The 12,500-nt window shown below is 38.6% G+C and overlaps 1 protein-coding gene across 2 annotated transcripts; it reads left to right on the top strand.

Moving 5' to 3' along the window:
* Window positions 1-75: 75 nt before the first annotated feature.
* LOC113806677 (voltage-dependent anion-selective channel) lies at window positions 76-10,355 on the top strand. Of its 2 annotated transcripts, none has more exons than XM_027357841.2 (3): window positions 76-335; window positions 8,763-8,968; window positions 9,371-10,355. In XM_027357841.2, the coding sequence occupies exons 2-3, from the start codon at window positions 8,770-8,772 to the stop codon at window positions 10,018-10,020; spliced, it is 849 nt and encodes a 282-aa protein (XP_027213642.2). In that variant the 5' UTR covers window positions 76-335; window positions 8,763-8,769; the 3' UTR covers window positions 10,021-10,355. The 2 variants fall into 2 exon arrangements, with proteins under 2 accessions (XP_027213642.2, XP_069990328.1); XM_070134227.1 differs by lacking the exon at window positions 76-335 and adding an exon at window positions 594-786.
* Window positions 10,356-12,500: the final 2,145 nt, after the last annotated feature.

Raw genomic sequence — 12,500 nt, 5'->3', positions numbered from 1 at the left:
TTGCAAGTTTCTCGGCGAGCGTACAGTGTGTAATGGGAGTCCGTGTCGAAGCTCCTGTGGCCCCCTCTGTCGGCGAGACCATGAAGAAACTAAATGTGGAGGAATTTTTATTTGATAGTCGCTTTTAAAAATATTAATTGTAACAATAAAAACTTCATAAAATGTAATTTTGAAAATAATAGAATCATGCCAAGTAGTACGGGATTTGCACTTTATATGATGGGTTTTTAAAAGAAGACACGCCTCCTCCGTGATGTCGATTCCGCAATGAGCAAGGGTGCTCTCTCTCTCCCAGCTGATCGACGCAGTTGTGTGAACACCACGAACAGTAACAGGTAAATATCTTGGTGTTGAACCTTTTAAATCGTTTATTTCCAATTAGTGTGCCATCCGCCAGTGTCTTAGAACCTCTTCGGTGATATTAGCAAGGCGTTTTGGGTGCGAGAGTAGGGTTTTATCTGAGAAAATGAGCGACGCCAGTGTTGAACGGACGGGGTAGGGCTGCATTGCTAGCAGACGACGCACGTAAAGCCGGTTGCTCATGCTTCTCTCGAATTTGCCGTCGTGTGTGTTTCCTGTCATTCCGACGGCCTCCTGAAGCCGGCGTTGGGAGGCGGGTTGTGGAAGGATAGCGCTTACTAGATTGAATTAGCTTTTCATAGCTTTGCCTCATTTAGCAGTTCGTGTTACGTAAGCAGCATTGTCAGTGCCTAGTCCTGGCTCGCAAACACAGGTGGTTGACAGAAAATATTACAGAAACCAATAAGCATTCAAATATATTCAGAGGTAACCATACGATGAGGTTTAGGAAGGCTTTTGTTATGCAATGGGCGGCACCCGTTATTGTGACGGTGCATAGTGAGATAAGTAAAGTGTTTCTTGTAGAAGTCTAAAAGTTTAACTAATTATTCTTTTGGGGGGATAAGCTTGAACAGTATGATGCCCATAAGTTCATTGAATAGCCTAAAAGTGTTCTATTGCATAATCATTCTGATTTTAAAATAATAAATTATGAAAGGAAAGTGTAGCAGTCTGCCACAAGCTAAGGTATCACAACATGAATTCATAGTATTTGCTCACAGCCTTAAAAGGCATACATAGCACATTACAACACATCCTTGGTCACTTACACAACCATACATGTTACAGAATAATAATTCCAGCAAAAGGTCTGAGTAGCTTTACTAGTACCCAGAAGATGGTAATTCTTGTAGTTTGTTACAAATTAACCAGCAGGCTTTGGAAACAGGATTTTGATACTATTTGTATAGGTATTTTTCTTTCCAGATTCACTTTATACTTCTCATTGATTTAAAGTCTTCCTTCCAAGTCCAACCTGACAACTCTTTGGCAAAAGTCAACAAGCTTCCAGCATGTATATCTTGCTAAAACAATGCTTGAGCATGAAAGCCACAGCAAATGCATGAGAATGGGTCCCTCTCGTTTGACTTGAGATTGTAGACCTTCCATGTCAGGATGTTTTGAGTGTATGTAAGCCTCCTAAAGAACACTAAAAATGTCCTGTTGGCTTTAGAAATTGAGCTGAAACTGATTAGCTTGCAGTGGCTCAGTGCTGGTAGTGGTCTGTTCTGTTGGCACATAGGTTGAAGGAAAATGCATCTTTGTATCTTCTGCCATGTTATAGCTTGTAGGATACTCTAGTGATTTACTGTTTAACAAGAAACCATATCAGGATCTATTGTGCTGAATGTATATGATGGTGTTTGTTCATAGTCCATACTGGAGCACTGAAGGGAGAGGTCGCATTGATTTTAGGACTTATTCTCGTGGCAGATTCAGTCATAGCCTGCCTCTGGAGGCATTGCATGAAAAAGCATTGCTCATTCATACTTGAAATATACATTGTAGAGGCTTGGTGGTCTTTGTGAAAGCGCTGAAATGCAGAGATGGGTAGCAGCAGACATGTATATATTAGTAACTTTGGTAATTGTTACAGAGAGCGATGCACCTTCACAGAGACAAAGTAAAAAATAATTGATGTTTTTCTGTAGGAAATTCAATGATTTCATTGATTTTCTTCAGTGAATGAGTCGTTCAGGAGATCAAATACCATTTCTCCATCAACAATCTCAATTTGATAGTCCCCTTTAGTGGGGGAGGGCATGAAGTATATCAGGAAAATTATGGAGTAAAACAGACTTAAATAAGAAGAATTAAAAATAAAAAATGCGTAAAGCTAGCACAAAAAATGCTTAAAATCAGCAAATGAATCTTTACAGATGTAACCGTCACCTTTGAAATTCTATGGGCTGAAGCGCTAGAAATAAAAAACTCTAGGAACCCAACCCACTTTTCAGCAAAACTCTACAGGAATTCATGTGTTCCAAACCCCCCAAAAAACGTATTGACCAATAAACCAACTTAATATATCAATAGAAATTGCCTTGACTAGGCATGTCCTTTGGGCACTGTCCAAGGGGAGGGTTGATAGGGGGACTGTGCCCCACAACATCCCCCGGGACACATTCTCTCTACCTTGGTATATATGGTAAGATAGAGCTGCATTCACACTGTAAAATGGTAAACCAAATACCTTTATATCGGGAAACTTCAAACTTTCGTTGCTTCTTTGTACCGTCGGGATTGCTTTGATTGTAATCACATTTTTCATCATTTGGAGCCCTTGATGGGCCCAGATATAAAACTGGGATGGTTACTAAAGTCTAATTAATCTACAATCCACTGTAAAAGTCTTTAAAATATTCCAGAATCAACACAACACTGGAAACGCAACTTTTCTCACTAGCACTTTACCTTGAAATGAGCGCGTGAAGGGTCAAATTCTGGCAGCAGGAGCAAGAAAATGTGAAACGCTTGATGCACACCATTCTATATGAGGGTATAGATAAATATTAAAGTATGCAAATGAAGTATGATAATTTCAATAAAAGACTTTGGTAATTGTTGAAGACCGCGACGCACCCTCGCAGAGACTAAGTCGAAAAAAATGTTTTACTGCATGAAATCCTATGATTTCATAAGATTTTCGGCGTTGTTTCTTTTGCGAATGAATCGTTCAGGAGATCGAGTACCATTTCTCCATCGACGATCTTGATTTGATAGTTCCGTTAGCAGGGGAGGGCATAAAGTATATCAGGGAAATTATGGGGTAAAACAAGCCTAAATAAGAAGAATAACGATCAAAAATGCGTAAAACTAGCACAAAATCGGCCAATGAAACTCTACGGATGTAACCGCCATCTTTGAAAGTTTACGGACTGACGCGAAATAAATCAAAAACTCTACGGGAACCCAACCCACATTTCGGCAAAAAAATCTACGGGAATTCACACGTTCCAACCCCCAAAAACGTATTGACCAATAAACCAACCAACCTAATATATCAATATAAATTGCCGTGACTAGGCGTGCCCTTCGAGCACTGCCCGAGGGGAGGGTTGATGGGGGGCCAGCCCCCCAACACCCCCCAGGACACATTCTCTCCACCACGGTATGTACAGCAAGACAGAGCTGCATTCACACCGTAAAATAATAAACCAAATACCTTTATATCCGGAAACGTGAAACTTTCGTTTCTTTGTAATGTTGGGATTGCTTCGATTTTAATCACCTTTTTCGTCCTTTGGAGCTCTTGATGGGCTCAGATATAAAACTGGGATGGTTACTGAAGTAGAATTATTCTTCGATGCCACTGTAAAGGTCTTAAAAAAGAACCCAGAATCAACACAACACTGGAAACGCAACATTTCTCACCGGCTTTCAATCTCGAAATGAGCGGGTTGGTGAGCTGTCAACCTGTGGCTGGCGCAAGAAAGTGTGAAACACTCGATGCACAGGATTCGATATGAGGGTACAGATAAATATAAAAATATGCAATTGAAGTATAATAACATTACTAAAAGACTTTAAAGGTATAAATGCGTACCAGCAGACACAGATAATTAGCCAAATATTGTTTTGAGAAGCGCGTAATGATACACAGACTAGTTCGCGAACGCAAAAATGCGTTCGTGTGTCAGTGTCGTGTTTTTCCTAGCAAGGTAAACAAGCTCATCAACTTTGAATTTGAAAGGCGGCCGCGCATTATATTTTCGTCATTTAGCAGTGACTATAAGGCCGGTGCATCTTAAACTATACGCTATCCCCTTCTATTTTTCCCGCTCTATAAGATGGCGGTGTCCATTTTCCTCTATCTACGCGCGTCGCGGTCTTCAACCAACCTCTACCAAGACTTTAAAAGCATAAATGTGTAACAGCAGACACAGATAATTAGCCAAATATAATTTTGAGAAACGCATATTAAGAAATGAAGTAGTAAGACAAGTGGCAAACAAAATTATTTAGTAGGTTAATTTTACTAAGAGCAATGCACAGTGATAGAAGGTGCAGCTGCATCGGCCTCACCTTTACCGTGAAATGACAAAAAAAAATTTGCACCTTATCTCTTCTCGTAATGTGTACTGAGAAGGTAGGAAAGGTTGGGTTTTTGGGTTTGCATGATACCCTGGTTTTGAGAACTTAGCAGATAACAACTCTTTTGAGATCTTGTATGGATTGCTGGTTCAGCATCTCGCACCAGTCAGCCAATCACATCGAGCTTCTGTGTGATTGGTTAACAGGTGTGAGATGCCAGTTCAGCACCCTGTTTAAAGTGTCACAAATACCTCCGAAGGTGTATAGCTCTCGGTAACAAATACTGCATTGTAAACGCACACACCTACCCCCCCCAACACCCCATGCTTCACCTCATATGCACAGGTAGATAGAACTGAAACGGAATGGACTTAGGCAGTGGGTGGCACTTTCTGTGGTCTTCATCTTTTATTTATGGTGTTACTGTTCTTGTCTTTATTTCTTGTACAAATGACTGCAGCTGTTAGTCCTCTTCAAGAATATCATCTTCAATTTGCCTAATCTCAATGCAGCCATATCGCAAAGATCAATCAAACTTCTTTTCCTCTAAACATTGAGGGACTTTAAATGGTCTCAATAAGATGTTAGTATATTTAATATGGGTGCATTATGTGGATGCTGTCCATTTTTCACTTTCATATTGGTAATTCTGCAAAATAGAATGATAATATTCAATTTCCTGTTAAGTCTTTAGTACAAACACTCTTCAAAGACAGTTCCCAAGTCTCTTAAGTTACCGTGATTGAGCATGCTGTTCGGGGACTCCTTGAGGGCAGGGTTGATTAAGGAGGCTCTACCTAACACCCCTGGAAACATTTTCTTGTTATGCAATGGACGATAGGGGGGTGCTCCCAATTTTGAACTATGTTTCTGCAGATTATTTTTTTGCACCAAAGACTGCAACTTTGTTTCTCTGAAAAAATAATTTATCTAATGCTGGTAATATCAGTATTATTGACATTAATATTGGTATTGACACTTCGATTATTATAATGTTATATGCAAAACTAATAGTAAATGAAAATAGAATCTTTCTGTAAACCAGGGAAAAGGGTAAACAGGCAAGATAGGAAGAGTAATTGACTAATTGGTGGCTAAGCATTTGTAGAGCCATTTGTGTAAGTAAATTAAATCAAAATCATAATTGACAGGCAATGCATTTTTGTCATCCTGGCATTTATTGTCTTAATTTGTAAACACGTTTAGTGTTTGAAAATTAAGAAAACAGTTCAACATGCTTCCTGCCACCTGTGAGGGAAGTTTGTTGACCTTAGCATAAGCACCAAATGTGTAAAGGGCCCTGTTAGTTCAGCTTGTTTCTTCATTTTGATTTATAATCTTGTGGAGGGAAAAATGCCTTAGAATTTTCTTAATCCTTGATTCCTTGGGCATATGGAACTAATTTTATCTGAGGCTTCTTAATTATAACATTTTAGAAGGCATTTTGTGAGGCATTGGCATGGCCTTGGCTCTTCTTGCTTCAACAGAAAACAGCACATCACCTCCATTTACAATCTGGAAGAGCTTGGCTTGTTTATTATTTGATAACAAGATCCCAAAGAGTTAGATTACATATTTTTCTAAGTATTTTTACCTTCCTTTTAAAATTACAAGTTTTTCATTTCTGCAAGTCTTGATTTCAAGATTCACCCAAGATTATGGAAAAACTAACCTGTATAATTATACTAGCAACACCCAGGCCTTTGTACTTGCGGTGCCTTTACAAAAGGCAATAACTCCACACATTTTGACAATAAAGAACCTTGTATGATATAGTTAGGGAGGTTACACTTCAAAGGTTAAACTTGGGTAAATATATGGCTTTTGATGGAGTGCAAAAGGTGATGAGGTCATGGAAATTGAGTCCTAGCAGGCATAGAGTGAAGGATTTGCTACCTAGATTGTACAGGCTAAGATTGATATTTAGTTTAACTTTAAATCAGGCTTGCATAATGTATATAGTATTCTTAAAGGTAAAATGTGGAGGGCTCATTTGTTCTTAAAAATTGTAATCATGGTGAACTTGTCATATGACATTTGATATTTTAGTCATTGTTACTGTGAGTAACACAGAGATAGAGATGGACACTGCCATCTCATAGGTACATCTGCTGCATCACCATATGTGTTACAAAATGCTGAAAATATCCACTGCATATCACCATTCAGACACCAAGTCCACTACAATCTAACACAGCAACAGTTTTTAATGACTGTTTCCCATAAGTTAATGTGAAGTGCTAATAAAGGGGGAATAAGTAGAAGCTAGGAAAGGTTAGGTTTGGGATTTTAGGCTCGTTTTGGGACACTGGATGGTGCGTCGTTGTCCGTAACAAATACCGTTAATGTATATTAGTCATTTATTACTACATCTGCAATAAATTTGCCAATAAAATTGCAGCTCGTTAAATATATTTCCTAGAATCCTTTTTTTAACAAGACCTGTCTTTACATTTTTAGTATCATTTTGCTTTATTATAGTTTTTTTTCATCCTTTGTCAGTCTAGGCTACAACAAGAAAAATGCAATTGATACAAAGTATTAAGTTTTAAATGATTTTGGATCCCTCTGTGATTGTGTAATACAGGATATTTTCTTTTAGAAATACTTGCTTCCTCCTGGCCTAGATGTGGAAATGTATTATAGTATATCTTTGTCCATTTCTCCATGATACAGATTTGTCTGGATTAATAGAAAGCAAAGCTGAATGACAAAAAATGTCTTGCATTTAGTCTCGTGCAGTTGTGTCAGTTCGAGTTGCAAGGAAGTGCATCAGTAGGAGAAAATAGAACAAGAGTATAAAAGGATTATCTGCTTATTACATGTTGCTGAAGCTGTATCATTGTGTATAAGTGGCATTTTATTACAAAAACAATTTTCAACCAGAGAATTTTTTTTTTTTTCTTCTGTAGGTATAGATCAAGGTGAAATTTGTTCATATACAAGTAATTTTTGCATATACAAGTCTTTTGGTAATATTTCTGAACAGTATTGTTTCATTGTCATATAGCTACTGAGGCAATCAAATAATACTGCTGTTTTTTCATTGGTTTAAGCCATTCAAGGTTTTAAGTGTTAATGTCCAGAGGAATACTTTTTTTCAACAAAAAGATCAAATGTAGGTAAATATAGAATTAGGTTAAATTGAATGACATTCTCAGATGCTTGTATAGGGAAAATGGAGAAAGTTTGAGTTGTAATGAAAAGACTAAGTGTGCTATTACACAAGTCTTAAAGGTCAGTGTAAAGTGTAAAGGTTATTGACCTTAAAGTCTATTCATTCATGAGAAAATCTTTAACAAAAGGAATTTAGTTCGATTGCTTTTAGGAGATTTAATTCTTATTGGGAAAATTTATGAGAAATTTCCTTGGTCCATACTTCACGAATCAAGTGTTAATTATCTCTGATCTTGAAACCACTTAATTTACATTACCAGCATTTTACTACTCATTCTTCAATCATTAGGTTCTAGTTTTAAGATCCTATGAATACATCCTCAAAAGTTTTGAAAAATTTTGAGGGGGAGGGGTGGGGGGGAATTAAAGACGACTATTTTACTCTACTCATTTAAATCTGTACTTATGCAATCTGTAGCTACAGAAATGAATATGGATTGTTGACTGTACAGAATGTGATTATTCAGATTAATGTAGAAATGCAGTACTCTTGTCTTGTTTGGGAGTAAGAAATTGTGGTGGGTTAATCAAGGTTATGATGTCCATTTGTTTCACTGTAAATGCAACCATGGTAAAGGATTATGACATACTAATTAGTGTTAGATATAAACATAGTTGTCTAAGTAATTGTAAGCAGGGTTTTGCAGACATTAGTATTTGCTCTATTTAATATATCATAGTTAGGTTGCTTACTCTTGATCCATTGATTTTTGTTACAAAAAGGCAGTGCTGAACCCAAACAATAGAATGAAATACAGCACAAGTTGCTAATACTTGTAAAACCTGTTTGAGGGGGAGAATGCATTACATGTCTTATGTAAAGGTAAAATCATAGCCTTTGCTTGTTTGTTAATTTTCCCCCCCCTTAGTTTTGACTTGTATACAGTATTCTATAAGTACAGTATAGGTAGAAGCGGAAATATTTGTCTAGAGCATACAGAATGGTAGCCAATCATTTCAACATGTCTGGATGTTCAAAATTGTTGTAGAACATTTTGTTTTTAATATTATGAGTGGTAGTGCATGATACGTTACCTATAGGGTTTTATAAGTGATCATTGATAATTGTAATGTTGATTTGATAGAACTTTGTATTGTTTGAGTACCCATTTATAATACAGCATCATGGTGAAAGTTTTTTTTCCAGAAGCTTGCAAAAAATACAATGACTAAAGTACCACTCTTTTCAGATAAGCAATGGCTCCCCCAGTGTATGGTGATCTCGGCAAGTCCGCCAAGGATGTGTTCGGCAAGGGATACCACTTCGGCGTGCTCAAGTTGGAGTGCAAGAGCAAAACCTCCACTGGTGTCGAGATCAACGCTGGTGGCACAAATGCCCTGGAGTCGGGCAAGGTCGCTGGAAACCTTGAGACCAAGTACAAGGTGAAGGAGCATGGTAAGTGATAAAGAAGGCCCTCTTGTTGAAAAGCTGCATAGTAGATTTGTGATATTTATAGTTTTATGACTTGCAATGTCTTATTTTAGATTTTTTGAAATTAATTAATTAGAAATTGTTTCCTATCAAAATCATTTGGTTTGGTTAAGATAAAGTAGCAAATTTGCTTAATTATATAGGTGATAGTAATCTTTATTGTAAACAGACTGTATACAATGGAATATAAATATGATTTATCAAAGGCCTTCAAAAAGTATGAAAGTGTCAAAGCTAACTGTTTTTGGAGTAGAATTTGTAGTATTATTTAATATATTGTGCTAATTACATTTAATGGTATAGGTGAAGGAAGGATTATTAATGAAAATGTATATATGAAATTGATGAACCTTATTACTTTTGCAGGCCTGACCTTCACTGAGAAGTGGAACACAGACAACACCCTCAACACAGAGGTTGCCATTGAGGATAAGGTTGCAAAGGGCCTCAAGCTGGTCCTGAACACCACCTTCGCTCCCCAGACTGGCAAGAAGTCTGGAGTGCTCAAGTCCACTTACAAGACTGACGCCCTCTCCGTCAACCTGGACTCCACCCTGGACTTGGGTGGTCCCGTCGTCAATGGTGCTGCAGTTGCCAGCTACAAGAACTGGCTGGTTGGCTACCAGATGTCCTTCGACACAGCCAAGTCGAAGCTCACCAAGAACAACTTCGCTGTGGGCTTCACCAACCCCGACTTCATCCTCCACACATACGCCAACGATGGTGCTGAGTTCGGTGGCTCCCTCTTCCACAAAATCAGCTCTGAGCTGGAGGGCGCTGTGGACCTGTCATGGGCCGCTGGCTCCAACACCACCCGCTTTGCCATTGGCTGCAAGTACGCCCTGGACAAGGATGCTGCTCTCCGAGCCAAGGTGAACAACTCTTCGCAGGTTGGCTTGGGTTACCAGCAGAAGGTCCGTGACGGCATCACCCTCACCCTGTCCACGCTCATCGACGGAAAGAACTTCAACCAGGGAGGCCACAAGGTTGGCCTGGCCGTGGAACTGGAGGCCTAAAGTGGCTGGGCGGCTGTTGATTCAAGGTCTTTGGGCATCACCACGTGACACCTTGCACTGGAAATGGGAGTCGATGGGACACTGGGCTCTCCGCAGGAACAGACTGTGTGGCCGAAGGTGGAAGGAGCCACCTTGAGTGACACAGGGAAGTGTCCACAAAACGCCAAGTCATAGATTCCAGTAGTGTAAATGAGCGTTGTATATTACATAATGAGCGTCTGTACATTATCCAAGATTTTTATCCTCAATGGTTGGCAACTGCAGCAAGTTGCAAATTTTGGTTTGCAGCTTAATTTTGTCTTAATAATTCCTCCTTAAAATAAATTAAAACAGAACAAGGAATTTGATTTCACCGACAACATGTGGTGGTAATTTTAAACATGCACAGGGATACAGAAGATATAGGGCAAGGATAAAGACGGGAACAAAAATGACAATAAGGAGATGAGAATAACTTTAGAGCAAGGATCAATATATTACCAAAGACAGACCTTGCTTTCCAATATGGAAATATGTATGTACAGATGAGCCAGCTCTGTTGGATAAGACTGGTGTCTTGGCAAAAAATTATGGGTTTTTGGCCATTGGTTTGTGGGAAATGTCTGTTACTGCTAATTGTTGCCTCGTGCTGTTCATTATTTCTGGTTTCATAAGCAAGAGCCACAAAGACGGTTTTCTTGCATTCCTAGTTCTATGAAAACGGAACTTGGGTAAGGTTTAAGGTAAATCTGTCTACGTTTAACTTAATTACGGGTAGTTTGCTAGTTCGGTCCACAGATCGTTGCATTACACTAGAAGAAAACTTGCTTTCGAAGAAGTACAAGGTAGACCGTTTCTGCTCATAATGTCTTGTCTATTGAGCTATATAATTTTGTTTAACGTTTAGGCTCTTTAAGTATTGTGTACAAAATCCTATTCGGGAATCTCAATTGCTGCAGTCCTTAATGTGCATGCTTTTAGTATATTTATTAGTCATGAGAACTGCTATGTAAAAAGACAACCTATTGGAACTGTATAAAGGCGTACATCTTAAAAAAGAACTTTTATTAGCCAGAGAAATTTTTTGTCAGAAGTAATCCGTAGATGCCGCAAACTTTAAATGTGGAGATCGACTTTGGTAAAACTGGCATACAACTTATAGTCCTTTTAAGTCTTGTTTTTAGATCTCGGTATAATTAGTATTTAGGAAATATATATATTGAACGAATAGTTAGTGAAAGTTTGCGAAACTCGGACCTCCAAATTGCTATGGTCATTGATACTTTTGGTGTAGATACGTAGACTGCCGTTGTAGTCTAGATCCAATATGTTTTTAGGGAAAAGTTTACTGTCGAAACCTGTTTACAACTTTGCCTAGAGGTACTGACAATGGAAGTAAGTGTATTAAAGGGGAAAAAAATGATGGGCACGAGACAAAGCGGACACTAACAATCAGATGTAATGTCCTACTGGATTCTAACAAAGTAATCTGTAAAAATAAGCCGCAAAAGTTTTTCCAACCTTGTCCTCTATACGAAAAGGCAAGTCAAATAGCACAGAGTAGAAAGGAATGGAACTACTTGAAAGAGTCCATGGAAAGTTTTAAAATTTTGATTTGTCATTACAAACTTTTTCAGACATATATGAGTATTCAGTAATTACAAACACGATTAAAAAACACAGAAGACATCTACTTTGTGGATGAACAGAGATGTTCATACTTACGAATTGTCCAAAATTACATAGATGTTCACAAAGAAAGCCGATACACATTAACTTGGTAGACGGTTTTTAAAAGAAAAAATAGGGTATATTCCTGTTCAATAATAATTTTTGGGTTTTCCTACTACTTGCATGATTATTATTAAACTTTGTGAAATATACTTTGAAGTATGCATGCATACTTCAATATCGGACGAGAATAAATTTGAGTTTAATCAAAGAAGAAGAGAAAATGAGAGCAGGCGTTCAGTTCAGTTCAGTTAGATTTGCAGTTGTCATGCTTCGCCTGGGCCTTTTCTCTGGAGTGGCCCGGCAGAGAGCAGGCGTGGACAAATCACTTATTTTAAACGATGCAACAACAACTCGGGGCCCCCCAATCCCTTCCTCGTTATTTTCGGGGGGTGGGTTGGGGGCTTAGGAGAAGGGGGTAGGCTCAATGAAGGGGATCACCCTCAAGGTCTACAGAAGTACTTTTATAAACCTTGATCACCAACGCCACCCTGTTAAATTTCTTGCAGAATTGTGAACACAATTTCTAAGACAGGGATTACCCACCACAGCCGCCGGGCTGGATCGCTTGCTCGCAATTCAGCCACCACGATAAGCATACAGTTCAAAGAAAACACATGAGTTACCTAGAAATAGGTGACACAGGCCGGGCCACTCCAGAGAAAAGGCCCGGGCGAAGCATGACTTAGCAAATCTAACTGAACTGAACCTTGATCACCCCTACAATTGATCTCAGCCCTTGCCTTAACTGATTTTGAAAGATCTTTTCT

Source organism: Penaeus vannamei, chromosome 19, assembly GCF_042767895.1.
Source record: "Penaeus vannamei isolate JL-2024 chromosome 19, ASM4276789v1, whole genome shotgun sequence".
NCBI classification, from domain to species: domain Eukaryota; kingdom Metazoa; phylum Arthropoda; class Malacostraca; order Decapoda; family Penaeidae; genus Penaeus; species Penaeus vannamei.
This window is presented reverse-complemented; position numbering and strand designations above follow the sequence as displayed.

Excerpts from the sequence above, each read along its gene's own strand:
- LOC113806677 (XM_027357841.2), top strand. The coding sequence starts at position 8,770 with ATGGCTCCCCCAGTGTATGGTGATCTCGGCAAGTCCGCCAAGGATGTG. Across the intron at positions 8,969-9,370 it reads GTACAAGGTGAAGGAGCATG|GCCTGACCTTCACTGAGAAG; the intron begins GTAAGTGATAAA and ends TTACTTTTGCAG.